This window comes from Trichoderma atroviride, chromosome 2 (genome assembly GCF_020647795.1).
Source record: "Trichoderma atroviride chromosome 2, complete sequence".
NCBI lineage: Eukaryota > Fungi > Ascomycota > Sordariomycetes > Hypocreales > Hypocreaceae > Trichoderma > Trichoderma atroviride.
In genome coordinates, this window is record NC_089401.1 from 4,444,364 (window position 1) to 4,468,463 (window position 24,100).

The 24,100-nt window shown below is 51.8% G+C and overlaps 9 protein-coding genes across 9 annotated transcripts; 5 read left to right on the forward strand and 4 right to left on the reverse strand.

Moving 5' to 3' along the window:
- Positions 1-17: 17 nt before the first annotated feature.
- Positions 18-2,698, reverse strand: TrAtP1_004267 (uncharacterized protein; the record flags this gene model as incomplete). Its single annotated transcript, XM_066112235.1, has 7 exons — positions 18-550; positions 606-784; positions 877-898; positions 946-1,177; positions 1,235-1,615; positions 1,675-2,013; positions 2,483-2,698. 7 exons carry the CDS (start codon positions 2,696-2,698, stop codon positions 18-20), a joined length of 1,902 nt encoding a protein of 633 aa, XP_065968318.1.
- Positions 2,699-3,318: 620 nt separating this feature from the next.
- Positions 3,319-4,940, reverse strand: TrAtP1_004268 (uncharacterized protein). Its single transcript, XM_014083844.2, has 2 exons — positions 4,521-4,940; positions 3,319-4,457 (listed from the first exon to the last, which is right to left on the reverse strand). Exons 1-2 carry the CDS (start codon positions 4,882-4,884, stop codon positions 3,838-3,840), a joined length of 984 nt encoding a protein of 327 aa, XP_013939319.1. The 5' UTR covers positions 4,885-4,940; the 3' UTR covers positions 3,319-3,837.
- Positions 4,941-7,846: 2,906 nt separating this feature from the next.
- TrAtP1_004269 (uncharacterized protein) lies at positions 7,847-8,885 on the forward strand (the record flags this gene model as incomplete). The annotated part of the gene is made up of 3 exons (XM_066112236.1): positions 7,847-8,090; positions 8,192-8,282; positions 8,342-8,885. 3 exons carry the CDS (start codon positions 7,847-7,849, stop codon positions 8,883-8,885), a joined length of 879 nt encoding a protein of 292 aa, XP_065968319.1.
- Positions 8,886-12,063: 3,178 nt separating this feature from the next.
- On the forward strand, positions 12,064-12,318 carry TrAtP1_004270 (uncharacterized protein; the record flags this gene model as incomplete). The annotated part of the gene is made up of 1 exon (XM_066112237.1): positions 12,064-12,318. One exon carries the CDS (start codon positions 12,064-12,066, stop codon positions 12,316-12,318), a length of 255 nt encoding a protein of 84 aa, XP_065968320.1.
- Positions 12,319-12,515: 197 nt separating this feature from the next.
- On the forward strand, positions 12,516-13,091 carry TrAtP1_004271 (uncharacterized protein; the record flags this gene model as incomplete). Its single annotated transcript, XM_066112238.1, has 1 exon — positions 12,516-13,091. One exon carries the CDS (start codon positions 12,516-12,518, stop codon positions 13,089-13,091), a length of 576 nt encoding a protein of 191 aa, XP_065968321.1.
- A 624-nt stretch (positions 13,092-13,715) lies between these two features.
- On the forward strand, positions 13,716-15,023 carry TrAtP1_004272 (uncharacterized protein; the record flags this gene model as incomplete). The annotated part of the gene is made up of 2 exons (XM_014083846.2): positions 13,716-14,196; positions 14,260-15,023. The coding sequence occupies 2 exons, from the start codon at positions 13,716-13,718 to the stop codon at positions 15,021-15,023; spliced, it is 1,245 nt and encodes a 414-aa protein (XP_013939321.2).
- A 1,152-nt stretch (positions 15,024-16,175) lies between these two features.
- On the reverse strand, positions 16,176-16,775 carry TrAtP1_004273 (uncharacterized protein; the record flags this gene model as incomplete). The annotated part of the gene is made up of 1 exon (XM_014083847.2): positions 16,176-16,775. The coding sequence occupies one exon, from the start codon at positions 16,773-16,775 to the stop codon at positions 16,176-16,178; it is 600 nt and encodes a 199-aa protein (XP_013939322.1).
- Positions 16,776-17,098: 323 nt separating this feature from the next.
- Positions 17,099-19,065, forward strand: TrAtP1_004274 (mitochondrial 37S ribosomal protein mS29). The gene is made up of 2 exons (XM_014083848.2): positions 17,099-17,989; positions 18,133-19,065. Exons 1-2 carry the CDS (start codon positions 17,383-17,385, stop codon positions 18,819-18,821), a joined length of 1,296 nt encoding a protein of 431 aa, XP_013939323.2. The 5' UTR covers positions 17,099-17,382; the 3' UTR covers positions 18,822-19,065.
- On the reverse strand, positions 19,023-22,306 carry TrAtP1_004275 (uncharacterized protein). The gene is made up of 5 exons (XM_014083849.2): positions 21,956-22,306; positions 21,641-21,900; positions 21,457-21,581; positions 19,477-21,397; positions 19,023-19,402 (listed from the first exon to the last, which is right to left on the reverse strand). The coding sequence occupies exons 1-5, from the start codon at positions 22,002-22,004 to the stop codon at positions 19,322-19,324; spliced, it is 2,436 nt and encodes an 811-aa protein (XP_013939324.1). The 5' UTR covers positions 22,005-22,306; the 3' UTR covers positions 19,023-19,321.
- Positions 22,307-24,100: the final 1,794 nt, after the last annotated feature.

Here is a 24,100-nt window from a genome sequence, read left to right on the forward strand (position 1 = left end):
GTACTGTAAAAGAGGCATTAAAGCTCCAGTTCGTCGTGTCGGAGATCTTCGTTGATATCTACGCCGTTGTCAGAGCCTTGTGGCTCCCAAAGGCCATGTACAGAATAGCGTGATTCTTTTTCATCGTCAATATTACCTTCATCCAGAACATCGCAGAGCTGTGGCTCCAGTTTGATGTTTGCAGCAGACTGAGATTGGTCATGGTTTTGGCGCATCGAATGGGCGGCATCTTGATCACGGTTTATCGATGTAAATCCCAACGAAGATAGATTTTGTGCTGAACCCGATCCAAAGAAGAGACGGTCTTGCGAGAACAGGGGATTTGCGCCAGGCATATCCAGAAATTGGTTTGTCGCTGAGACTGCATCATTCGTACCAGGATTGGAGAAATCATCTAGCTTGTGTTGAGCGTGGTGGCCTGAAGAAAGGCGAAAGTGGTCATGGCTGAGAGTGTTGAAATGGTTGCTTGAGGCGAAAGTAAACCGCGGTGTGTTATTATAGATCGATGTTCCATTCAGGGCATATGATAGATCCGAGTGGTTCAAAGCGCCTGGTAGAAATAATGTCAGTATTTGGATGATCAGGCTCGAGGATGATTGTCTTACCCAGCCCAGCATGCGCGCCCATGCTCAAATAGGGCTGCTCTTGACCTCGACCTCTATTAATCTCTCGTCCCGAGAATGATCTATCTGGTATATCCCGAGATTGCGGCGTCGGGGATACAAGATTAGAGTGGGATATCGGGTTCAATTGGTGCAGTCCAACCCGACCGCGCAGATCAAACCTAGAAGGCGGAGAGAGATTAGCATGAGTTTAGCCTACATAGAAGTGTTTCCAAGTTGATGATACCTCGGTTCCCTGTGAGAAGAACCTGACAGCGGCCGATTGTCATAGAGTCCTGCATCATATCAGTGAAGGAGTTTCGATAAGCGCAGGCATGCATACCAGTGACTGTATCCTCATCTCGGAATATGTCGTGAGAACGCTTGAACTGTCCAAGAGGAGTGATGTCGGAGCTCGAAGTCCGGCTGTACCCTGTAAGTGGCTTGGAGCTTTTTCCTTGTCCAAGATTGCTGCGTGTGATACGACGGCTATTTCCTCGAGGAACGTTGGCAGAAATCTCTGCCAGGGGCTCCCCTCGCTTTCGTCGAGGCTTCGCTACCTTTTTGAGCGGAGTCTGACCGATATTAGTTGCAAATCAAATCATCAAACGATGTGGGACGTAGATACGAACCGCTTCCTCCTGGTCTGGTACTGGCGAAGAGCTATCATACACGTCTTTAATCCTTTCGACCTCAAACTCGGCCGTCATCACAACTTGCGTGGGCTCAATGCCTTCAGAAGTTCTCCTCATTTTCTCAATGGCGGATTTGGGCTTCCTTTGGTTACGAGTGCGCTTCATGTCCTCATTTGCCAAATCCATTTTTCCCATGCCTGGCCATACTTGACCCTTCAGTGCCATCATGTCGGCCGGTACGAAAAGTTCGTCTGGAGGGTCGTTTTCGTTATCGGACGGAAAGAATCCCGGGTAAACGGGAAAGTCTACGGGGTATTCTTTGCGCTCATTCTTTACAGGAGTGTCGGATTCGGTTCGCTTGATTCTTCGCTTGGGTTGCTGCCATCTCAGTTAGTATACTAGCATAGCTTAATCACTTGGCTCCATCTTTATCATACCTTTGAAGAATTGAGTGCTGATGTAGCTCCCCTGGCTCGTTTGTTTCTTGTAGCCTCTTTCAGCTGCTTGGCCTTCATTCTCTCAACAAGCAGCCCTTCGATGCCATTATCTTTGTACCATTGCTCGTACTGCTGAAGGGAGATGGAGGCTGCAATGTCTTGGTGAGACTTCAGCTTCGTCTGAGTCTCATGATGAAGATGGCCTTTGGAGGCAATATGCGTGAGGAGGTGGGAAACATCAGAGAATCGGGGTGTCTCAGGGCAAACGGTGCAGAGCAAAGGAATCTGCTTGTTACTGGACCCAGAAGAAGCACCGGTAGTAAGGACCGACGCCATGTCCTATTCCAATCATCATTAGCAACGACTCTTGATATGAATACGCGCAAAGTAAAACGTGTTGTTTCGCAGCGGCAGCTAATTTGTCTGCAACAGTGTTGGTGTTGCTGAGAAGCCTAACCTGTTCATGACCCAGGGCCAGGTCAAATCCCAAGTGGTAATCTTGGGGCAGGAAACAGCAACAATAATAGCAATAACAGCAGAGAAACAAAAAGACGGTCTTGGAGTGGCCTCGAAAAGCAAAGAAGCAATGGTAGAGAGTGACGTGATTCGAAAAAGGGCAACTGGGTATGCAGGGACTGGGGGGAAGAAGCAAATGAGCCAGCAGGGTGCAGAAAGATCCACACAAGCTCAGTTCGGATGGAAGAGAAGATTGGTAGGTTGGTAGGTAATTGGGTAGGTAGCAAGAAAGGAAGAAAAGTGAGGAGAGGTGCAAAAGGGATGAAACAGGAACAGAAGTCACGAGCCTCACCATTGGATAGTAGCCGTCCACGTCCGGACAGGGCTTGATGATGGACAGCGTTTGAGGCAACAGCAACCCAGAAGGCTGCGCCCACTGAGGCAGTTGAGGTGTCGCGTGATACTCTAGACTTGGCTCGCTTCCATCCCAGGAGAACAGCGAATGGCCGGGACGCAGAGAGAAGCCTGAGCGGCGCCGCAAATTCTGTGCAAAGAAGGAAGAATCCATGTTGTCGATGCCGCAGCAGCTGTCAAGGGGGTGTCTAGGAAGTGTCCAGGCAGTGTCCAGGCAAGAGCCTCGTTTAGTGAGAGTCTTTTGGTTACCACGCCACAGAGACGCTGCTGCTTGATTCTTCGAGAGTGCTGGACAAGGCAGAGAAGAAGATGAGCAGCTTCGTTCATCTACCCTCAGCTTCCTTCCATCTTTTCTGAACAATGGAGGCTAGTCCATCTTGGGTGAAGATATTGCGTAGTTGTGGTCGTGCATCGTGCCTTCCTTCTTTATGATATCTCTCACTGATAGCGATACGGCACCTAGGAAAAATGAGATGCTAATACATTAAGCAACGCAGAATAACTAGTAGGAATGCATCTAATATCACTATGCGTCTATAATTATAAAGTTTGTTACCACTTGCAATTTTCTGCTTTTGCTGTTGGACTGCAAAGTCATTATTCTACTACCCTTGGCTCCTTTCCATGGCATCTATGGTGACCAATATTGGCCCTCCTTTCTTCTGCGCTTTTCCACTATCGCCTGTGCACCAAGGCATAATACCTCTAATTTTAGGGCGTAGAAGATAGTGGGCTGCAAATTATTACAGGCTAGAATAATTTGCAAACCATGGCAGTGCAGGTTACTAATTATTGATATGAAGATAGTAGTGATTTGGTGAGATACTTTGTGTGATATTCAATCCAAATACCCAGGCGATAAAGACCTGTGATTTTGCTCTCTGATACTTCTGTATATTAGGATGAACTGCCAGCCTATTGGATGTTCTACCCTGGGCAGCCCTCGTCCTATGCTTTGGATATCTGATCTTATTTATCCATTTCTAGGGTAGTACTAATCCAAAGCCATATACCACCTGATCGCTCCAAGGCAACTGAAAAGCAAAGCTTAATCAATACACGAATGGCATTGATGTCAGATATTACCGGGTAGCTGCTACTTTGGAAAGAAAGCAGCGTCTCCTCCTTTCGTGGCCTCATATCTACCCCACGGTGCTGCCCCTCGATGCCTCGCCAAGTGCATCGCCCGTTGTTTTTGTAATGCGAGAGCACATTTTACAAAACACGGCAAGATAATTCACGAAGAAGAGAGAATCTTGGGTGGACATTATACCCCAGCGCCGTTCATCTTCCTCACTCCCCTAGAATTCTCGCGACAATCTTCTTGGGCATACAGTATCTCGGATCCACAGGCTCCATGCCAGGGTATCCAAGTAAGCTCAGCCCTGCACTGCCAAAGCATGTGTGCCAAACGTCCACCATATCACCAGGCCTGTCGGAGAAGCCGCCTTTTTCGGGATCCTGGCAGCCCAGGATGAAGTCGATTAAGGCCTGGCGGTCGATCCAGTGCACGCGATCGATAATTTGAAGACTGCTCAAGACCCACCAGCTATAGCAAACGTCTTCTTTCTTCTCAGGACGGCCGTTGAGCCCGCCGCCAGGAAGCTGCCTCTCGCTGAGCCAGCGGCCGAGTTTCTCCTGGTCCACGAGATCCAGGCGCCCTGCGATGGCGAGAGCAGCGACGCAAGTAAAGATCTGGGCAGAGTGGGACTCTGCGCCCGGCTTCGCTCCATAGCCGCCGTCAAAGTTTGCGCAGGATACGACGTGTGATACTGCTTTGTCAACGTCGACCAGCGACAAGAGACCGAGGAGGGACAGGGCGTTGAGAGCTGCGTATAGAAATCTTGTGTCCTCTTCCCCCCATTCATCACCGTAGAAACTTCCACTGTCAGGATTCTGAAGGTCCGCTATAACTGTAAAATATGTTAGCATGCCACTCATTATGCTTTCAACAAACATGCCCCGTCAACACATACACTTGCCAACAACGGCCTTTCCCTTTCCTCGAGCGTCCAGCTCCTCGAAGCCGTCAACCATGGCGAGAATCTGTACTGCACTTACAGTAGAGAGGATATGCGCATCGTGGCCAGGGGCGGCTCCAAAGCCGCCATTGTCGTGCTGGCAAGACAGCACAAAGTCAATAGTCTCCTTGCGCGGAAGGGCTTCAGGATGGCTGAGAAAATGGAGTGCACACAGGCCCCAGTATGCGCCGTTCAGCCGCAAGTGCTCTGTCATCCAGTAGTCCAACTCGTCGGTTTTGGTATCCAAAGTGAGGACATATTTTACATGAGCGTCTGTGGCCAGCCCGGGGCTCTTGGTATCTGCAGTTGCTTGGGCCATGGTGATGTGCCGAGTGAGCAGTTCATGAAGCTAAAGCACCCATGCGAGTGTGGCTTCAGTTCAGTGACGCAGCTGGAAGCGTTGCTGACTAAGGTCCCGAACACCTATTGGGTCCCGCCTACCAAGAGCTAGGTATACGCGTATATAACAATGTGATGGATGCCTTGGTGACAGTAAATATTTGATAGAAAATAAGTATTGATTTAGTCTGCCTACCTACTTTGATCCCATATCGGCTCTAGCTTTATTTTCTCCTGTCCGTACCTAGGGGAAGTCTGGTTGAACGATACAGGCCCTCCCTGATAGGTGCATGTGGCTGTAAGCGAATCTTTATAGAACCATTCTGTATCACGGCAGCGCCTATCACCTAGAATGAGCCTGCAATCAATTGCCCAAGTTAGACAAGGCCATCGGCGATTACATGTCAATATCTACCACTAGGTAAAAAGAGTGGCTTAGTAGGCCTGCATTGATACATCCTATTTGCGGCTCTGCTTTCCGCATTGGGTCTTACCGCCAGGGGTACTTGTTCGCGGCTATGTGCTACGGAGAAGCTGAAAATTTGTCGTCATTACTTCAAGAGCAAACGCAAACTGTTTTGGTGATCCTAGACCAAGGCTCGCTTGGTAGTCATCGTGCGATTCTTTTGTGCCGAACTTCCGGGCAAAGCCCGAGTCATGTTTGTTCTCGAATTAGCAAACTTGGCAAATGTACATGCAGTAATAAAAAGATGTGCAAAATCCATGTAAGCTGCGTTATTGAAGTCCTGCTTCTTTTGCGAACATTAGTTGGTAACTGAAATCTGAAAAGTAAACACGACCGGCATCGATAGCGTATCGATGGTAGCTAGTGGTTCATGACATAGCTGCGAGAACATCGGTTTAATAGATCTTGAGTGCCTTGAGCTCAATAAAAGCACTGCTAACCTAAAGAATCGTAAGGTGTCAATACTTGGTGGAGCAAGATTAGGTACCTGGCATAGATGCTTCTCTTCGACTTTGACTACAATAAACTCCTGGTTCTAAATTGTCCTGGCGTTCCTTCAGCCCAACCATTGAGCCAGTACAGGCCATTGCGACAACAGCCGATATGGACCCTTTTTGGCCGTGTCCATGTATAGTCTCAGCGGCAGCTAGCGGCCGTTTGTAAGATTTTAGAGAGAATCCACTATGATGTGTGCAGCCAACAAACGCACGAACTATCGTTCAGGACTCCATTATAATACTACTAATCAGAAAAAACAATACAAATCCTTCATGAGCGCATAAGGGATTACTGAAGGTAAGCATACCATACAATGAGAAGAAAGCGCCAAAGTTGGAGATTATATATATATCTGTCTCAAATACGAATAGACATTTCACATTACAGAGCCCTGCACTCATCCCTCATTCGCTCTGCATATGTCTCCTTCGAGACTCTCGATAGTCGGATTTAAACCTATATATAGATGAACTACCTGATATCTCCTAAAACAACACGTTAGTGCTGACGAGGCTCAACTGATGGTAAACAAAAAAAGATGGCAAGACTGTTGTATGCCCAGGGGGCTACGACAGCTGAACTGTTGAGTAATACCTACTACTAGTGTACAGGTCTTTACAAGGGCCTCTGTATAAGTCACTCCACCGCCGAGTGCGTTTGAAAACCAACTCCATGGAAACGCCCTATTGCGTGTAAACAGTTGAGGATACTTCTTACTACCTGGTAGTTAATGAGTTTGTAGACATACTATCCATCGCGCCGTAAACAGTTCCCCAAGTCTTGTAGCGCTCACATGACACGTTATAATCTCTCAAGACAAGTCAAGTGTTCGGGTGGGCAGGTTGCTCCGGCGGCCTATCGCTCAAAGAGCCGCATGCCTTGATACCCCTGGTTGGGCTGAGTCGCTTAGCTGGCAGTGGGCTGTGGAGCAATACAAATAGGACTGGTTGTACGGAATAGGTATATCTAGCGCAGGGCATTTTTCGTTGCCTGTATTCCTTCTCTCATTGATTCTCGTCAGGCCTCAAGTTGTTGATGCTACGAGAGATATGATGGCTGGCCTCAGAAGAGCTCTTGCTCTGCTCGCCATTGGCGGTGTAGTGCAGGCATCGCCATGTAAGCCACCGCCCCAGTTGCTAATCAAGTCATTCTTTTAAGCAAATTCTCATTAACATTTCCCTCTGTACTATTATTAGTCCCAGTAAACGGAACCATTACTCAGCCTGCGACGTTGCCGACCACAGTACCATCTAGCACCCCTCCGGAAACCTTACATGCGGCACTATCGAAGTCAGTGTTCTTCAAGCCGTAGCCGTTTCAGTGTATACGAGTCTCTCGACGGACCCGGCTTTACAATGTCAATGCATTGGGTCTGTAAACTCCTGGCTGCGGGCAACAGACGCTCCTACGCGGACACTTACTAGGACCATTGGAACTGGTGTCACTACTTTTACGGAAAGTCTCAGCAGTACTACAACGGTGATAACAACAGTTTTGGATTTGACTTCGGTCATCACAAATTCGGAGAACATTATCGAGCCAGATACCAACCTCTGGTATGGATCCGCGACATCTCCATGTGTAAGTGTGCCTAATACACGTTCTGCAATGCGTACCGAGGTTGTTCAAGATGCTAATACGTCATCTCTTTTCGCTTTCCAGTGTTATAGCTGCACAATACAGGCCTCCACTGTAGAAGTCTTCTACTTTACTGATGGTATGCCAAAACGCAATGTGCTCTCAAGACCGTGAACTCCCGAAACTGATACTGCGTTAGCTACCGAGACACCTGCTGTCACAGCTTTTTCATCCAATGGAGTTTTATAGTAAGTGAAAGCAGCGAATCTCGGTCCATGTCTCTCGAACATGGCTAATACGACCCCATTGTAGCGAGTCTCCATCCATCTACATTGGGTTTTCTTCCCTGTCAGCGTTCGACTACTGCGGCTTGGTCGGATCAGCTTATGCCAATACAACCATGGCCTTTGCCCCGACAGAATTATCAACTCTGCTCTTCACTCCAGTAGTTGGCACCTCACAAGTTGTGACTGTGGTAACCAGTGGTATTACCAGCCTCAGTACCCAGCCGGCGGCAACACTCTACTCTCCTGACGGGTCTGCTGTGCTCAACACCAAAGATCTAGAGAGAAACTGTTCGACAATATCGGGCTATTCATACATTCCCGGAAATCCCTCTAATGCTGGGTTTCACCTTACTTCACGTATGCTCAAACTTGTTAAAACTTTCTTTCCCTGTTTTTCTCTCTTGAAGACAAAGAACATGACTTGGCGACATCCTTGCTAACTTGCCTTTACTAAATAGCTGACCCTTGCCATCCCACGATTGTCATCCCGGACAGGGTCAGAAGTCTACAACCGGGCTGGGGCGCGTGTCTTAGTGATGCCATCGGAGGGTGAGTTTACATGAGAGTCTGCCTCTTATTACATATTCTCACAGTGTTTTGATATCTAGGTTTTATGATCCTCCCTCGGCACTAAACCCCGTCTCTGTGCTCGTCCCAACGTCTTCAACGCCTTCTCAAGCATCGACCACTCCCAGTCCACCTAGAAGTACGACTCCCGCTCTGCCTTCTTCCACTCCTCCTCCCCCTCCTCCCCAGACAAGCTCGCCGCCGCCGCCGCCGCCTCCTCCCAAATCATCTTCCACGCCTCTACCACCACCACCTCCTCCGCCGCCAAAATCTTCATCTTCTCCGCCTCCGCCTCCTCCCCCTCCTCAGACAACACCTTCGTCTTCGCCTCCTCCTCCTCCTCCTCCTCCTCCTGCGCAGTCTTCTTCAGCGCTTCCTCCGCCACCACCACCTCCTAAATCCTCTTCATCCCCCCCTCCCCCCTCCACCTTTTCAGTCTTCCTCAGCACTCCCTCCTCCTCCTCCTCCTCCTCCCCAATCAGCCTCGTCAGCTTCACCTCTATCTTCTCCACCGGTGGCACCTCCTGTTTCAGCGCCAGCTTCGTCTGCCCCCAACAACTCCCCGCCTTCGTTTCCGGCATCTGATACAAGTTCTGAAGGGACCAACCCTCCTCCTGCAACCACGGCCGGTCGCGGCAGCAATGGCCCTCAGCCCTCCAGTTCTCCAGCTTCCAATCCCTCTTCTCCGGGTAGCAGCAACGAAAAACCGCCACCACCACCAACCGGAGACAATAACAACGCTGGCGGCGGCAGCTCAGAAACCAGCGGCAGCTCAGGGAACGGTAGCCCGTCTCAGACCCAAGGCCAAAACGGGGGCGCCACCAACTCATCACCAGCTCCGCAGCATACTGGAAATGAGGGCCAGCCTCCGTCATCCGTCATCATTGTCGGTTCAGCTACGTTTAGCGAGAATTCCAAGTCGGAGTTCGTATTTGGCTCTACGACTTTGACCCCCGGGGGAGCTCCCATCACTTTGGGTGGAACTACGTTGTCACTACCCACTCCTGGCTCTTCGGCCTCTGGAACTGGATCCGGAAGTGCAAGCGCAGAGAGCAGTGCTGCTGATGAGACTGGAAGCAATGCCACGGGAACCGGCTCAACGGCTGCTGGCGAGACCGCATCTAGCGAAACTGCTGGGTCCGGCTCGCAAGAAACCTCAGCTGCCAACTCTGGAAGCTCAGCCGGAGGAGGCGCTGGGTCAACCAACACAGCATCAACTGGGCTTCCGTCTACATCGACAACTACCGTGCCCAAGAGCGAAGCAGCACCTGGATTGTTTTCAGCTGCGATGAGAAACGTCAAAGTGGTTGCCGTTGTTATGTTTGTCGCATTTTACATGTAACGGCGGGATAACTTGTTATCAAAATGTAACGATGGGAATGAGATAAGAGTAATAAGTACCAAGATGAATATTAATCTATTTTGTTATGTACAGAAACTAAAATCTGTAATAATCGTATCTTTCATATTATAAGTCTCGTTCTTAGGTTTCGAGGTGTTGATGTCTGTCATATGTGTGATATTCCTACGGGCTGCCATTACTGCTTGGCGACTTGAGTCTCCACACCTTAATCATGACATGCTTGATGAATAAGCCTCTAACAACAGGTGGCATCCAGCACTGCCGCGTGTCATTGCATTGCTGCTGAAGGCACGGCTCAGGCCTTGGCGTCATTCATCAGTTTGGAGTGGGTGTAACACCGGATAATTGAATCGCATGGCCGCCACTGTAGCCCAATAGCGGCGGCCCTTTTGGTGGTCACATGGATTGCCATCTGCAGGCTAAGAAGCAAAATGATGCATCACTGCGGATATTCTGGCTGCCTCTGCGGTAAGCTTCCTCCTATACGTAGGTGCATGTACCTTTACAACTCGGTCGATTGCTATTGCGGTAGTATGGATTTGAAGGCAGTACTTCGTATGCAGTAATCAATCATGCTCCCTTTGCTCCTTTTCGATTTTGGATCCTTTCTCTTCTTTTTTTAGAAAAAGGGGGATGCTTGCCGATCTACATAGTATATGCAATCTTCCAAACTGCTCCCCCGAGACCCGTGTCAAGCCTCGTGTTATCGGCCGGATTGGGATTCATGTGTGTCGTACAATGCCCTAGCGTCGCAGCGATGACGAACGACTGTCATGTACCAGGTACAAGTACTACTCCATGCCATCCTGCCAACACTAGCAGCTCGGAGGTGCTGATACTTTGCTCAATTTGACACGCGGGTCGCTTGCATCACGTTTTGCATGGAAGGTCCATACATTAGCGCAGCGATCAGTGGCGCCGTCGTCCTCGGCTGGTATCAAACAGAGTATAAACTTCAGGTTGCCGCTGCACACTACCTAGGTCACTTGTAGTATAACGTACCTATACTACTAGTACTGGTAGTCGCTAATACTAGTGCGATTTATTGTCTTGAGCTGTGAGACACAAAAAGCGCTCAAAACAATACACGAATGCTGCGCAGGGTCAGGCTGACATGTTCCTGAGTCCATGTCTGACAGCCCTGCAAGGGAGATGCCCTCAGCAAGCACCGCCGTACTTTGTACAACGTGCTCTACAACGTGCTTAGAAGCGAGTGGGGAAGCCGCCGCCAAACGCAGCCAATCACGTGGGCGGCAACCCCTGAAAGAGCGGTTCTTTCCCGGGGCCACCGAGGCGTTTCAGATGCGATGGCGCGTGTGCTCGCAGCAGAGAAAGGGCAAGCTGCGACCACTAAACGCTAGGTGCCTGCCCCAGCGTGACTGGTGCTTTGGCGCAGCGGCCTTCTAAAAGCGGTAGTAGCTGTCTAGCAGCCACCCGGCTCCATTCTTGGTGGCTTCCTGCCAATGGCGCTTCTGTACCTGGCGCAGTTGCCAGTGCCTCCACTCTGTTTTAGCCAGGCCAGGCCAGGTACCACAAGAATCGACATACAAGTATGTGCCCCAGAAAGGGATTTGCTTAGGGCTTTCTTTTTTTTTTCTTTTCTTTTCTTCTTTTTTTTTTGTTATCGCAGTATTGTGAGTTCATACTGCTAGTAGTGACGGTATTGATTCAAATGAAGCACCACTTGGCAAAGCGATTGACGCTTTGTTAGTGTCTCAATATTTTGCAGATCGGACAATAAAGCAGAGGGGGGCATTTGTTGGCCCTGGCTGGCTTTGCGTTTCATAGATCCCTAGCCACACCCAGTATCTAGAGTAGAAAAGACAGCACCAACAGATGGGACCAACTAGTGCTGTCTCTGCACGTCTATTCCATCCTCCCCAGATGAAATTTAGCCTTGACCTAGGGAGCAGGTGGTATCATCTTAGTACCACTACCTTACTCCCGCCTGTCCTCTGCGCTTTAGCACGCATTTCTCGCCAGCGGCGACAGACAATGGAGAAAAGAAGGAGAGAGCGCAGGCCTGGGCAGTTGCTGGCATTATGCTGAATCTCCATCCATGGCTTGATACGTACCGATTTGCAGGTACCTCGCGAGCAGCGCACGCACCCCCCATCAGACACTCGTATCCTTCGTTGCATGTTATATATCGTGTCTTGAGTGAGCCTTGCGCGCGCCTTGCCTGTCCTTTACACCCACACACACGCTCCCACCCGCTCTCACAGGCGCATTTCACGGCCACGAGTCCAGTCATTTATATGCTACGAGCACCGGGGCTCGACGACCATCGCAAGCACTTGTACTGGTCCGCACGCACGCACTTACAGTAGTCGATACAAAGTCGATACAAGCTCGCCCCTCTCCCTTCTCCACGGCCTGGGACGCCGGCTCGCCAAGCCGATGCTGGGAGCGACAAGCTGCAGTCCATCGTTCGTCTCGCCGACCCCCACCGGCCTGCCCCTTTGCCATCTCCATCGTGGGATTCCAGCACTTGCGGCACCGCTGAGGCACAGCATCGCCTGCAAGATCCGCCTCTCCTTTGCATTGCGTCTCCTGACGCCTCCTGCTCCTGCTCCTGCTCCCGCTGCTGCTCCCGCTGCTGCTCCCGCTGCTGCTGCTGCCTTGCTGCTGCGCTGTGTGCGCTCCGGAGTCTGACCGTCGCTCGTCGTCTCCTATCCAAGGGCCAAGGGCCCCAAGGCCAAAGCGCCAACCCACCCCTGGCAACAGGCTGAGCAAAGCAAAGCAACCTACCCGTAAACCTCCCAGGAGTACCTACTCAGGTGCCGCCGCCGCTGCACGCCTCCATCTCATCCAGGCCAGAGCGCTCGACACTCACTGCCGGGGTTGCGAAGATGGGACGCAAGCCCACGCCGCAGCCGCTGATACTGGCAGATGCCAGCGCTCTGGACGCCGACCCGCCGCAGCCCTCTGCCGAAGCAGCATCGCAAGCCGCCGCGTCGCCAGTCGACTCGAAATCGCCCCGATCGCAGCGCATCTCCCCCTTCCCCATCAGCAAGTTTGCCGTCCACAGAAACCGGCCGCCGAGGACGGGCAGGTCGCCAACTCTGCAGCCACAGCCGCCACGCCCTGCCACCAGCACCGGACCGCCAGACGAGGCCAGCCGCAGCTACCACCAGCAGCAATTGCTGCAGCTGTGTCGCGCCCAAAACGCCCGCGATGATTCAGACCTGCTGCAGCCCTCGCCATCGACCGCTTCCACTCCAGATCCTCCCTCCGCCGGGCTGCCGCCCCAAGAACTGCGCCAAGCCATGACGGGTGGCGCCAAACACTCCAAGCCCAGCTTCTTTCAGTTTAACAAAGCCCCCAAAACTCCCAGTCAGCCTCATCACGCACACGCACACGCACACACCCATCAGCACACAGAGTCGCAGGGCCTGCCGTTGCCGAAAGCACCAGAGGGGGGGTGAAAGGCTCGGTCACAAAGGTAAGGCTTGAAAGGGCGCAAAGTACCTGCAGGATCCTTCAATATTATAACAAACATCAGGCTGAGTGCGAGCGTGCGTCTGCCAACAATGGCAGTGCGCGCTAGCCCAGCACATTTCCCCTTGCATTGCACCCTTTCACGGCACACTTAGCCATTCGCGGGCGCCTGTGTTTTAACTTGTACCTTATTTTGCAACTTCCAACAGGACAGAACAGACCAGTCAGAAACTTTATTGCTAACCTTTTGTCATCTGACTTTCCTAGACCCGATCAACGTCGAAAACAGCCACCAGAAACCCATCTCTTCCTACCCGTCACGCTCTGACCTTTCAGCTTCATCTTCTGGCGACGCCGAGGCACCGCCACCTCTGCCTTCTGCCAGGAAAAACAAGTCAAAGTCGTTTGCACTCCTTGGCCGCAGCAGATCTGTTCGCGACAAAGAAAACGGCCGCCATAAACCTCCCCCCGCGCAAGTACCACTGCCAGCCGCGTCAACCAACCCCCCACCTCCTGATAATACCAACGCTTCTACTTCTACCAATTCTACAACCACCACCGTTGCTCAAGCTGCGACTGTATCGCAAGACCGAGCGCCCAAAGACGACGGGATGAGTTCTCATGGTCGGGGTCGGCCTGAGGACCGAACGGCCGGTGCCGCCTCTTCTACTGTCGCCAGAGATGCTCCTCGGGAGAGGGAACAAAGAGCTCATTCATCGTCAATACGAGAAACTAGCGCATCAACGTTCCTCAGCGGACTGAGATACTCGTCGACCAGAGCTGCTGACATAATCAGCAAAGGCCTATTTGGAAAGAGTTCGCGAAGTGGCAGCACGACAGAAAAAGAGCCGGTGATAGACGATGAACATTACGTGTTGAAAGTGCTTAATCTACCCTTGGTCGAGCAGACACGAAAGACTCGAATTTCGAAGCGTTTGGAGGACTCGCGCGACAAGACAGAGTTTTGGATGCCAGCATTTCCTTGGAGGGCTATCGATTATCTGAACTATAAGGGGACCGAAGTTGAAGGCCTTTATCGCGTGCCTGGAAGCGGGCCTCAGATTAAGAAGTGGCAAAGAAAGTTTGATGAGCGTGCGTTTCCACCATATCTTGTTCTGTTGAGAAGTTGAACCTGGCTAACACCAATGTTTGCAGAGTGCGATGTCAATCTCTTTGAGCAAGACGACCTCTATGATATCAACATTATAGGCTCCATGCTCAAAGCTTGGATTCGAGAGCTACCCGATGAGCTCTTCCCCAAAGCGTCCCAGGAGAAGATTGCTCGCGAGTGTCAGGGCACCGACAAAGTCCCCCAGCTGCTCATCGACGAGCTCTCAAATCTTTCCCCATTCAACTACTACCTGCTCTTTGCCATTACATGCCATCTCAGCCTGCTTCTCGCTCACTCTGACAAGAATAAGATGGATTTCCGAAATCTATGCATCTGCTTCCAGCCGTGCATGAAAATTGACGCCTTTTGCTTCAAATTCCTGGTTTGCGATTGGAGAGAGTGCTGGAAGGGCTGCGCCAACGAGGCCAAGTTTATTGAGGAGGAGTACCGTATATTCCATCAACCTCCGCCACCTGGCCTTGCCGAAATGCAAAGTCGCTACGAAAGCGATGCTGGGCATGCAGAAAAACCAGCCTCGTCGCATAGTAACATGCCATCGACCCAAGAGACAGGGGAGCCGACAGAAGACATTGGTAAGCACCAACATCAGTCGTCAAAGTCCAACCATTCTCTTTCGTCTCGCCGATCATCCATCTCGACGGCCCTGAGCGACCACAGCGAGGAGGAGGAGGATACTGTTAGCGACATGTTTGGCTTCACGCATTCACAGGCCACTACTACTGGAGCTGGATCTAGAGAACTGCGGCCATTGTCTCCGATCCAGCCTCTATCACCTCTTGGTTTTTAAGAAGTGAGACGAGCGATAGAAAATCAACAAAATTACTGGAAAAAAAAAGAAACAAGGAAAAGAAGAAGAAAGAAGAAAAAAAAAAGTCACTCGCAATTCGAATCTCACATGCAAACATTTTACTCCCTTCGGCAAAGATACCCAGCAGTTATCATCGGCGCCGACTTATGACATCACGCCGTTCATGACTTGTTTTTGTTGTTTCGTCTCTTTCAGAATTTAGCGCATCTCTTAACACTAGAACGTCTGACCTGTCATGGGACTGAGCGCTCTTCCCGCCCTGTCTCAGTCACTATGATGTGGATAGCAGATTACACATCTCGAGACGGGCTTCAGAGAGACTCAGTGGTCCTCCCACTGCTTTCTCTTGTTTCATATGTGCCATCTGCCTCTTTGCATTTATCGGTCTGGCTTTTCCTATGTTTTCCTATTTTTGTCTTTTCATCATCCTACAGCAATGTCGCGACGACATTTTTTTTCCCAAGTTTATTCTCTCGATTCTTAATTGCAGATAAATCGCATCATCGAAACGACTTCGAATTTCTTTTTAGCTATTCAAAAGACTCGACCGTGGAGTATCGTATAGGCCAACATTTCTCAGGCCCTTTCCCCTTTGTTAAAAGCCAGGCAAGATGGAGAACTGGAGGCTATATGGCTGTTTGTGAGCCTTTATTCCGCCTCTTTTTTTTTAGTTCTCATTCTTGCTAGTTTGATTTAAGATGGAAGTATGGGCGTCAGTGTAAGAATAGAAGGGGTTAGTGGCTCTAAAAGCTGCTTTAAGTGAGGAGGGAGGTACAGAGTGGGCAGGATTTTTGTTTTCTTTTTCTTTATCCTTGGTAACCTTTGAACCATCAAGGCCTGGAGGGATCTGGCGTGCGTGAAAAAAAATTGTTGCTGCTATGCTAGCTTTGAGATTCTCTAGAACATCCATACAAAAATGTGAAAACTTGAGCAATCCTTCCTCCACTAAAGATAGATACGTGGTAACGATTAAGCCGGCATGTATCTCGGTTTCTTTTGAAGCAGGTTTCCTCTTAAATCCTTCCCAACACGCCTATAACGCCGTAGCCATGTCTGACTGACTTTTGATTATGAATAGACCCTCCAATGGTGGAGTAGCTGGAATTTCACGACTCTCGCCTCCCGTCTCCCTTAGGCCTTCTTGCCCATTTTGTCGGTAGCGTCCCGCTGGTTTTTCCTCATCTTCCTCTCATTGCGCTTGATCTTCTCCACGCGCTCTCTCCGCCCATCAGCCCGAATGCTGGTGCCCTCTTTCCGCGCAGCCTCCTTCTTGGGATCAACCTCGACCAGCCAGCTGTCCTCGCCCTTCTTGTTCAGGCCCTTGTATCCCCACTTGCGCTTCCACTCGCCCGACTCCTCGTCGTAGGCCAAGTTGCGGCGCTGCTCCCTCGTCTTGGCCTTGATGCCCTTCTTGGCGGCGAAGCGCTCCCACTTGGTCGGCGGCTTGGGCTGGGGCACGGGCTTCTCGCGGGGCAGGCGGGTGGCGGGCGCGGGCAGCGTGAGGAGGACGCCGTCGCTGGTGGACTGCAGCGGGCAGGTGGTGAGGAGCTGGTTGATGAGCGACTGGGCGCCGTCGCGGGCGAGTTCGGCGAGGGCCTGGTCGATGGAGGAGGCGTCGGGGAGGACGACGGGGTTGGGGTCCTGGGCGAGGAGGTTGCCGAGGTCGAAGGTGTAGGGTGTGGGCTTGTCGACGATGACGGGGAGTTTTGGCTTGGAGATGGGGAGCGCCATTGTGAAGGGTTTTATATTAGGTTTTTGTCGTTTCGAAAGAAAAGATTGCGAGAAATTGTTAGGAGGCGTTTTGGTTCGCCAATTGTTGATATGGTATAAGTTGAAGTCGGGGCGCAAAAGAAAAAGGGGAGAAGAAGAAGAAGAATGGCTTTTTCGGATGCGATCTCTCCGTTCTCTGCAACTTTTCTTTGCGACGCCTTTTCTTAATTTTTTTGATCGATAAGAAAACGTTTGATTAAGCTAGCTTTTGTCTGCATCGGATCAGCGGCCTGGAATTTTCCGGCCGACGACATCCTTGCTGCAACCTTGGCTTTGGCAGCAAACGTTTAAAAAGTACCCTGCATGTAGCTTTAGTGCAGTTTTGGTATTACACGGTACTTTATCGGTTCCTCCCACCAGCAAGGTGCAATTGGGATTTTGAGATTTTTGGCCCAGTAGAGCAACTTCGAGCCCTCCAAAAAAACGTGGGGGATTCATATCGCAAAAAAAGCAACGCCGCCGCTGTTCGGCCTCTATGCGGCAGCAGGATCTATAAAGACCGACTTATTTACTTGATCATTTTCTACCATTTTTTCTTCTATCTGTTGGTATAAATTTTCCATCCGTCATGGCTTCCGCACAAGCTCTGCGGACCCTCGCCAGGCCTGCGATCCCAGTGGCGCCTCGCATCCAGCCCGTCATGCGATCCCTCGCAGCAGCTTTTTCCACCACCAGCCTGCTGTCCGCGGGTCCTCCCGCCGTCAAGAGCCGCAAGGAACTGCCAAAGAAGACGAAGAAGACATACAAGAAGAAGCAGAACATTGTGCCCGTCAAGAAACCCGGGCCCGGCGAGCGCAAGGCCTTTCGAAAACGAATCCAGCTCAGCAACAACAGCGCCCTGCCCGTGAGCGGCATCGAGAGCCTGGAGGCGCAGACCATGGCCAGGGGCGAGAGCAGCGGCAAGATGTTTGCCATTCCGGACCAGGTGGTGGATCAATTGAGGGCGCTGGAGGCGTTCAAGACGACACAGACGTGGAATCTGTTCCGGAAACCCCACGTCTTGGTGCGCAAGGAGACGGTGGAACTGATGGGCAAGCTGGAGGCCTCGGTGGAGAAGAAGGAGGCTTTGAAGATTGTTTTGACGGGAAGCCGGCTTTCAGGGAAGAGCTTGACGCTGCTTCAGGCCCAGTCGTATGCGCTGCTGAACGAATGGGTGGTTATTAACATTCCTGAAGGTATTTTCTTAGCCTTGACGAGATGACTTGGGTTCACGAGTGAGACTGAGAGAGAGAGAGAGAGAGAGAGAGAGAGAGAGAGAGAGAGAGAGAGAGAGAGAGAGAGAGAAGCATGCTAACTCGTTTTCTTCGTATGATATTAGGCCAAGATCTTACAAACGGAAACACAGAGTTTTCCCCCATTCCCGACACAGAGCCCATGCAGTTTGCCCAGCCGGTATACTGCCTCAAGCTGCTCCAAAACATCTACAAGGCCAACAAGGCAGTTCTCGAAAAGACACCCCTCAAGAAGGACTGGTCTCGCCTGACGAATCTCAAAGAAGGCGCCACGCTGGCCGACCTGGCCCAGAGCGCCAAAGAAAGCGAATTCGCCTGGCCCACGCTGTCCGCCCTGTGGACGGAACTGACACAGCCCGGACAACCCCCCCGTGCTGCTGACGCTCGACGGCCTCGCCCACATCAACAAGGTCAGCGAGTACCGCGACCCGTCCTTCAACATTGTCCACGCGCACGAGCTCGTCCTCGTGCGCTTGTTTGTCGACGCCCTCTCCGGCAAGACGAAGCTCCCCAACGGCGGCGCCGTCATCGCCGCCACCTCGCAGAACAACACCCACTTCCACCCGTCGCAGGAGCTCGTGCTCTCCCAGCTCGAGGCTGGCCAGGCCGGCCGCGAGGTCCCCAAGCCAAACGCCTACGAGCGAAAGTACGACGACCGGGTCTACGACGCGCTCAAGAACAGCACCGTCCTTCGCCTCGAGGGCGTTTCCAAGGACGAGGCGAGAGTGCTGATGGAGTACTGGGGCGCGAGCGGCATGCTGCGCAGCGCGCTTGATACGAGGGCTGTGGCGGAGAAGTGGGCTTTGGGAGGACATGGCATTGTGGGTGAGATGGAGAAGGCGTCGCTTATGACGATGAGGATGTAAAAATGGGGAATGAAGAAATGAACAGGAGGGAAAAGAGTAAAAAAAATGCGTTGTATGAACATGTATTATATATTATGCCACCGTAGAATCTCATTAGATGCCAATGAACATTGACGGCCCCCACGAGGAAAACTGTCACTAGTCATTTGATGGAACATTTGATCTGCAGTTCATGAGGTACTACATATTTTTTATTTCATTCAGTCTCTTACAAGATCTAGTCGCAGGTCTACCAAATGCATTTGATCTCTTCTCCAACATCCCTCGATTGAAGAAAAAAAGGGGGAAGTCTCCAAAACATAATATAACGCCAAACCAAATTCGCAAATAGTTCCAACAATGTCATCACTTCCCTTCAAGGACCATCCAACCTCTTCGCATTAGCTCTACTTTTTTTTAGGGTACTCTCCTACTCTTCCATGCTACCTTCTCTCTCGTCATCCGCGGTAACGAATACTAGTCTTGAGCCACCACCAGCAGTTTGCCAAACCTAGATGAAAGAAAATTAGTGTTAGACTGCGAATAAATAAAAACGAGACAAAGAGTGGACTGAAAGGCACTTACGTCCAATGTGGTATATTCCTCCAGGGCATTTAGCCACTGGTCCTCTGTGAAGCCCTTGGCAATGACTCGTTCCTTGACCTTCCTCATACTGAGTTCCACACCCAGTTCGTCATCCTCATCTGCATCATCCGGACGGCAAGCACCTGAATCGGCCAAAGCCTTGACAAGGTTGTAGATTCTGCTGCTAGCATTAAGACCACGCCGAGGGCCATTGGCCTCGGTGTTCAAGCTGTCCTTGCTGGCTTCAATCAATCGCAGTGCCTCATCAACATCATCTTGTGTGACTTGGTTGCTGAAGCGGAGACGAGCGAGAGCTTGGGCCAGACGGACCACACCAAGCAAAGTACGAGGGGTGGTATGTGTAAACTGCTTGCCCTTCTTCTCCGCTCGCTGTTGTTGGTCTCGTAGGCGAACGTATGTCTTGATCATGTACTCGGAGACGGACTCGGGGACGACTGGTCGATATGTTCGAGCCTGGGCGACATAGGATCGCACTTCGTGCGGGGAGAAGACGACGTTGTCGGTGCCAAGGTCCGGGTGTCGGCTGTTCATGTGTACGTATGTAACGTGCTTGGCAAGCTGCTCATCGGTGTCTCGGGTGGGGGTATCGAGGATCAGGAAGAGGATATCGAAACGAGACAGGAGCGCAGCTGGGAGGTTGATGTTTTCAACGGGAGAGATGCGAGGATTGTATCGGCCATAGACCGGGTTAGCGGCAGCAAGGATGGAGGTACGGGCGTTGAGGCTTGTGGAGATGCCGGCCTTGGAAATGGAAATTGTTTGCTGTTCCATGACTTCGTGAATGGCAGTACGATCATTCTCGTCCATCTTGTCGAACTCATCGATACAGCAGATACCATTATCAGCCAACACAAGAGCACCACCCTCCAAGACCATCTCGTCTGTGACTGGGTCTCGCATGACGGCAGCGGTAAGACCGACACCACTGCTTCCACGGCCTGAAGTGTAGACGCCGCGAGGAGCAACCTTGGAAATGTACTTGAGCAGCTGAGATTTGGCAACACCAGGGTCACCCATCAAGCAGATGTTGATGTCACCACGAATCTTCATACCGTCGCCCATTTCCTTGTTGACACCGCCAATGAGTAGAAGAAGAAGGGCCTTCTTGATGTCCAGGTGGCCGTAAATCTCGGGGGCAATGGATTTGGCGAGCAGCTCGTAAACCTGGCCCGACTGTCGGTATCGATCAATTCTTCGGACCAGCTGTGCATCGACAATCATCTCACTGTACGCCTTCTTGTGCTGGTGAATGTGGTGGGCCTCGAGGTACGTATCAGTCATGAGACCAGCCCTCATGGCCTTGAAGCCAGTATAAGGCGTCGGTAAGAAGATTCCAGAAATGTCAACGACATCACCAGGGTTGATTTTTCTGACAAGACTGCCAAAGCAGTGAACAGTAAGGGATCTGGGGATCTGTCCGATAGGAACCTGTTCAGCCAGCTCCTGAACCTTGATCTCCTGGAATGGTAGGAACTTGGAGGCTCTGGAGGAGGGGTGTAGCTGGCCCTTGGCCTGATTCTTCTTGCAGTCAGATGAGGGGCACATGGTCAGGGGTCCAAACTGCTTGTCAGTAATGGGCTGGAAGATTTCACAACCGCAGCGGTCACAAGTATATGCGCTGACTTGCACGATGGGCTTGACATCGGAAACGCGTGTGGCAATGGCTCGAATAGTGATGAGGTGGCCGAGGTGCTCGCCCCGAACGTGTCGGACGGCCAACGCCTTGGAGATATCCTCGCCTGTGCTTGTCCGAGGTCTGAAGACGAGAGTATACCGGCGGGTCAGCTCGGCCGGAAACTTGTCCTCGGCGGTGGTGGGATCTCGCTCCGCCAGTTGGTCGAGTTCCCGGTTTCTCGCTTGCCGTCGGGCCATTAACACGTCTAGGACATCGTCTTTGAAGCTGTTGAGTAGAGTTAGCTTGTTTCCTTCTCCCACCTCTGCATACGAGTATATCCCTACTTGACCTCTTCGCTAGGCTGCGGCATAATATTGTCTACCGCCCTGGCCATAATCTCGACGTAGTGCTTTGTGTTCATCTCGATTGATTCCACGAGCTTCATGGACTCATCCGTTTGCTCCTCCCACTAATTGCAGTCAGCATGTGGACAAACTCTCCAAGCAGCCAATCTCCATTCCGACTCACGGTAGCTAAATCGTCGAGATCAATCGCAAACTCGTCGATTTTGCGGTTGGCGAGCTGCTGCAGCATATCGTTGTACTTGTGCTGGGGTGTTTTCCTCTTGGCCCTTTCCTGCTGGCGGCGATCGCGCGTCTGGTCGTCCTCGTCCATGAAATCATAGTCGTCGCTGAGTTCATCTTCGTCGATTGTGATGTTGCCGAGGGCGGTGGTGAGAGTGTGCTCTGGCGAAGTCTTGAAGTCCTTGAGAAAAGATTCAAACGCCGCTGCATGAGATTTAGCCTTGCCATAGCTCAACGGTGCACCAGAGATTGCGCCTACACTGCTGCGACTCGTAGTTCACCGGCGCCTTGAACTCGCGGAGCGCCATTTTGCGTGATGGTGCCCAATTGCCAAACCTGGAAAGTAGAGGCTCCTGCGATGCGGGAGAGCGACAAGAAGAGGAGGATTTCGCAGGAGTAGAAAACAGATGCAATGCGATGCACAAATTGGTGGGCTGGGAAACCAACTTGCAGGGATGCGGTGCCTCGAGGCTGGTTAGTCAGGAGCTGGAGAATTTGGCCGGCAATGCAGCTAGCCTCGTGCTCTGGGGCAGCTCTGGAGAGAAAAAAGACGCGAGACGGACGCGCGACGCGTTTGGAGAGTCCAAAAGCCAATTAAGAGGTACGTACCCCGCGCCTCGCTGCGTTCCAGCTGGCAGCCACAGCAGCTCCAGCCACAGGTTTGCAGCCACAGGCTTACCTTGGTAACTCCAGCCGCACATGACTCTTGCCTCGGCTGTGTTGCCGGTTCCCCAGGAACGCGGAATTGCTTCCAGCTAGCAGCCGAATCTGTGCCCTTTTTGCGACAGCGCTCTTCATGGTCTTTCCCCTGACCTGAGCAGACGGAATTTCCCCAATTCCTCAACCATGGCGCCCAGAAGGAATGCGCAGTCGACTGCTGCCGAGCTGTCGCTTGTGCATCTGAAGAACTGTCTCGTCAACCTGCCCACATCGTTGGTCAACCTGCTGGTCAGCGTAAACACTGTAGGTCACTGATCCGAGTCTGAGAGAGCGCTGCCCTTCTCGTTGTCCAACATTTGGATCGTCAGTTCCAATTGGTGCTGTGCAGCTAACTGTCTTGTCTGCTTCGTAGCCGGCCCAAAATGTCATCGTCGAGCTCTCCTACCGGCCATCTCCCAGCGCGCAAGCTGCCGGAGCGCCCAAGGAGCAATCCGTGTTTGTTGGATGGACGGGAATGCCGAGCAAGAGGAAAGCAACTCAGATCGTCGGGAGAGATGGACTGGCCAACTCGCGGAGCTCAACACGGGATCAGGAGATCCAGTTAGTCGAGATTGACGCGACGTTTGCGAATACCCTTGGCCTGCCTGATGGCGAAAAGGTCATGGCCACCGTCCACGTCGACCCTCCGATGGCACACACCATCAACATCGAGCCCTTGACGCCCGAAGACTGGGAAATCATCGAACTGCACGCAACATTCCTCGAGCTTAATCTGCAGTCACAAATACGAGCGCTCCCCAACCCAGCCTATGTCCCTACCGGCGGCGCGCCCGTACCGCCTCACCCGTTGACCCTCCACTTGTCGCCGACTTCTACGGCTTCTATAAAGATTACGACTCTCGATCCTGCGCCTGCAGCTGATGTGGCCTTTGTGAAGCTGTCCCCCAATGCAGAAGTCATTGTCGCGCCGAAAACAAGAGCAAAAGCTACACAAAACGGTGGCGATCACCGAAGTGTCGCAAGCACATCCAAGTCCAAACGGAGTGGCGCCAGCACTATTCGACGACGAAGCGCCAGAGAGGAGAAGAAGCCTTCCTTGCTGCTCCGTGCCATGGATAGGGCCATGTGCAATGAGTGGTTCGACGAGGGCCTAGTAGAACCTGATCTCTGCGTATGGGTGGATCGGGACAATCTCTTGAACAACGACTTCAGGGGCGTCAATTACGTTGTGGTGGATGTCCTGAAGCCTGCAGGGCTACAAAAGCCACAGCCAGAGGACGGGTCTGGCGCGGTCACCAGCAATGCGTCATCCAAGATTGTTGCCAAGCTGAAGCCTTGGGATGACCCGCCCAATGGCCAAGCTGCAGCCTTGTCAGCTCCTTTATGCGCTGCGCTTGGGTGCACAGGTATTGTCGGAGGCATTGTCAAGATTCAAGCGGCCCCTCAGCCTCTCGCCCGCGGAGCAGTCACGCAAATCAAGGTCTTTCCCTTTGCAGCAGGCTCAAAAGTTGGCGAGGGCCTACGATTTGGAATCGAAACAAAGGCCGAGAAGGAAGAATCCACCAAGAGATTCAGGCATATATATTCGGGGTCAAAGGGGTCTGAAGGGCTCCTGCAGGGCCCCATCACTGACGGCATCGTTGTTGATTTGTATGACGGCCTGGAGGCTCCCCAGGGGTGGGAAGGGGGCGTGATCAAATTTGAATACAGTTCAGATGTTGCATCACAAGAACAGAACAAGAAC

Bases quoted from the DNA above. Each gene is read 5' to 3' on its own strand.
- TrAtP1_004268 (XM_014083844.2), bottom strand. From the start codon at position 4,884: ATGGCCCAAGCAACTGCAGATACCAAGAGCCCCGGGCTGGCCACAGAC. The intron at 4,458-4,520 runs GTATGTGTTGAC...CATATTTTACAG, and splicing joins AAAGGCCGTTGTTGGCAAGT to TTATAGCGGACCTTCAGAAT.
- TrAtP1_004274 (XM_014083848.2), top strand. From the start codon at position 17,383: ATGGCTTCCGCACAAGCTCTGCGGACCCTCGCCAGGCCTGCGATCCCA. The intron at 17,990-18,132 runs GTATTTTCTTAG...GTATGATATTAG, and splicing joins GGTTATTAACATTCCTGAAG to GCCAAGATCTTACAAACGGA.
- TrAtP1_004275 (XM_014083849.2), bottom strand. From the start codon at position 22,004: ATGGCGCTCCGCGAGTTCAAGGCGCCGGTGAACTACGAGTCGCAGCAG. The intron at 21,901-21,955 runs GTAGGCGCAATC...AATCTCATGCAG, and splicing joins GAACTACGAGTCGCAGCAGT to CGGCGTTTGAATCTTTTCTC. The intron at 19,403-19,476 runs GTAAGTGCCTTT...TCTTTCATCTAG, and splicing joins AGGAATATACCACATTGGAC to GTTTGGCAAACTGCTGGTGG.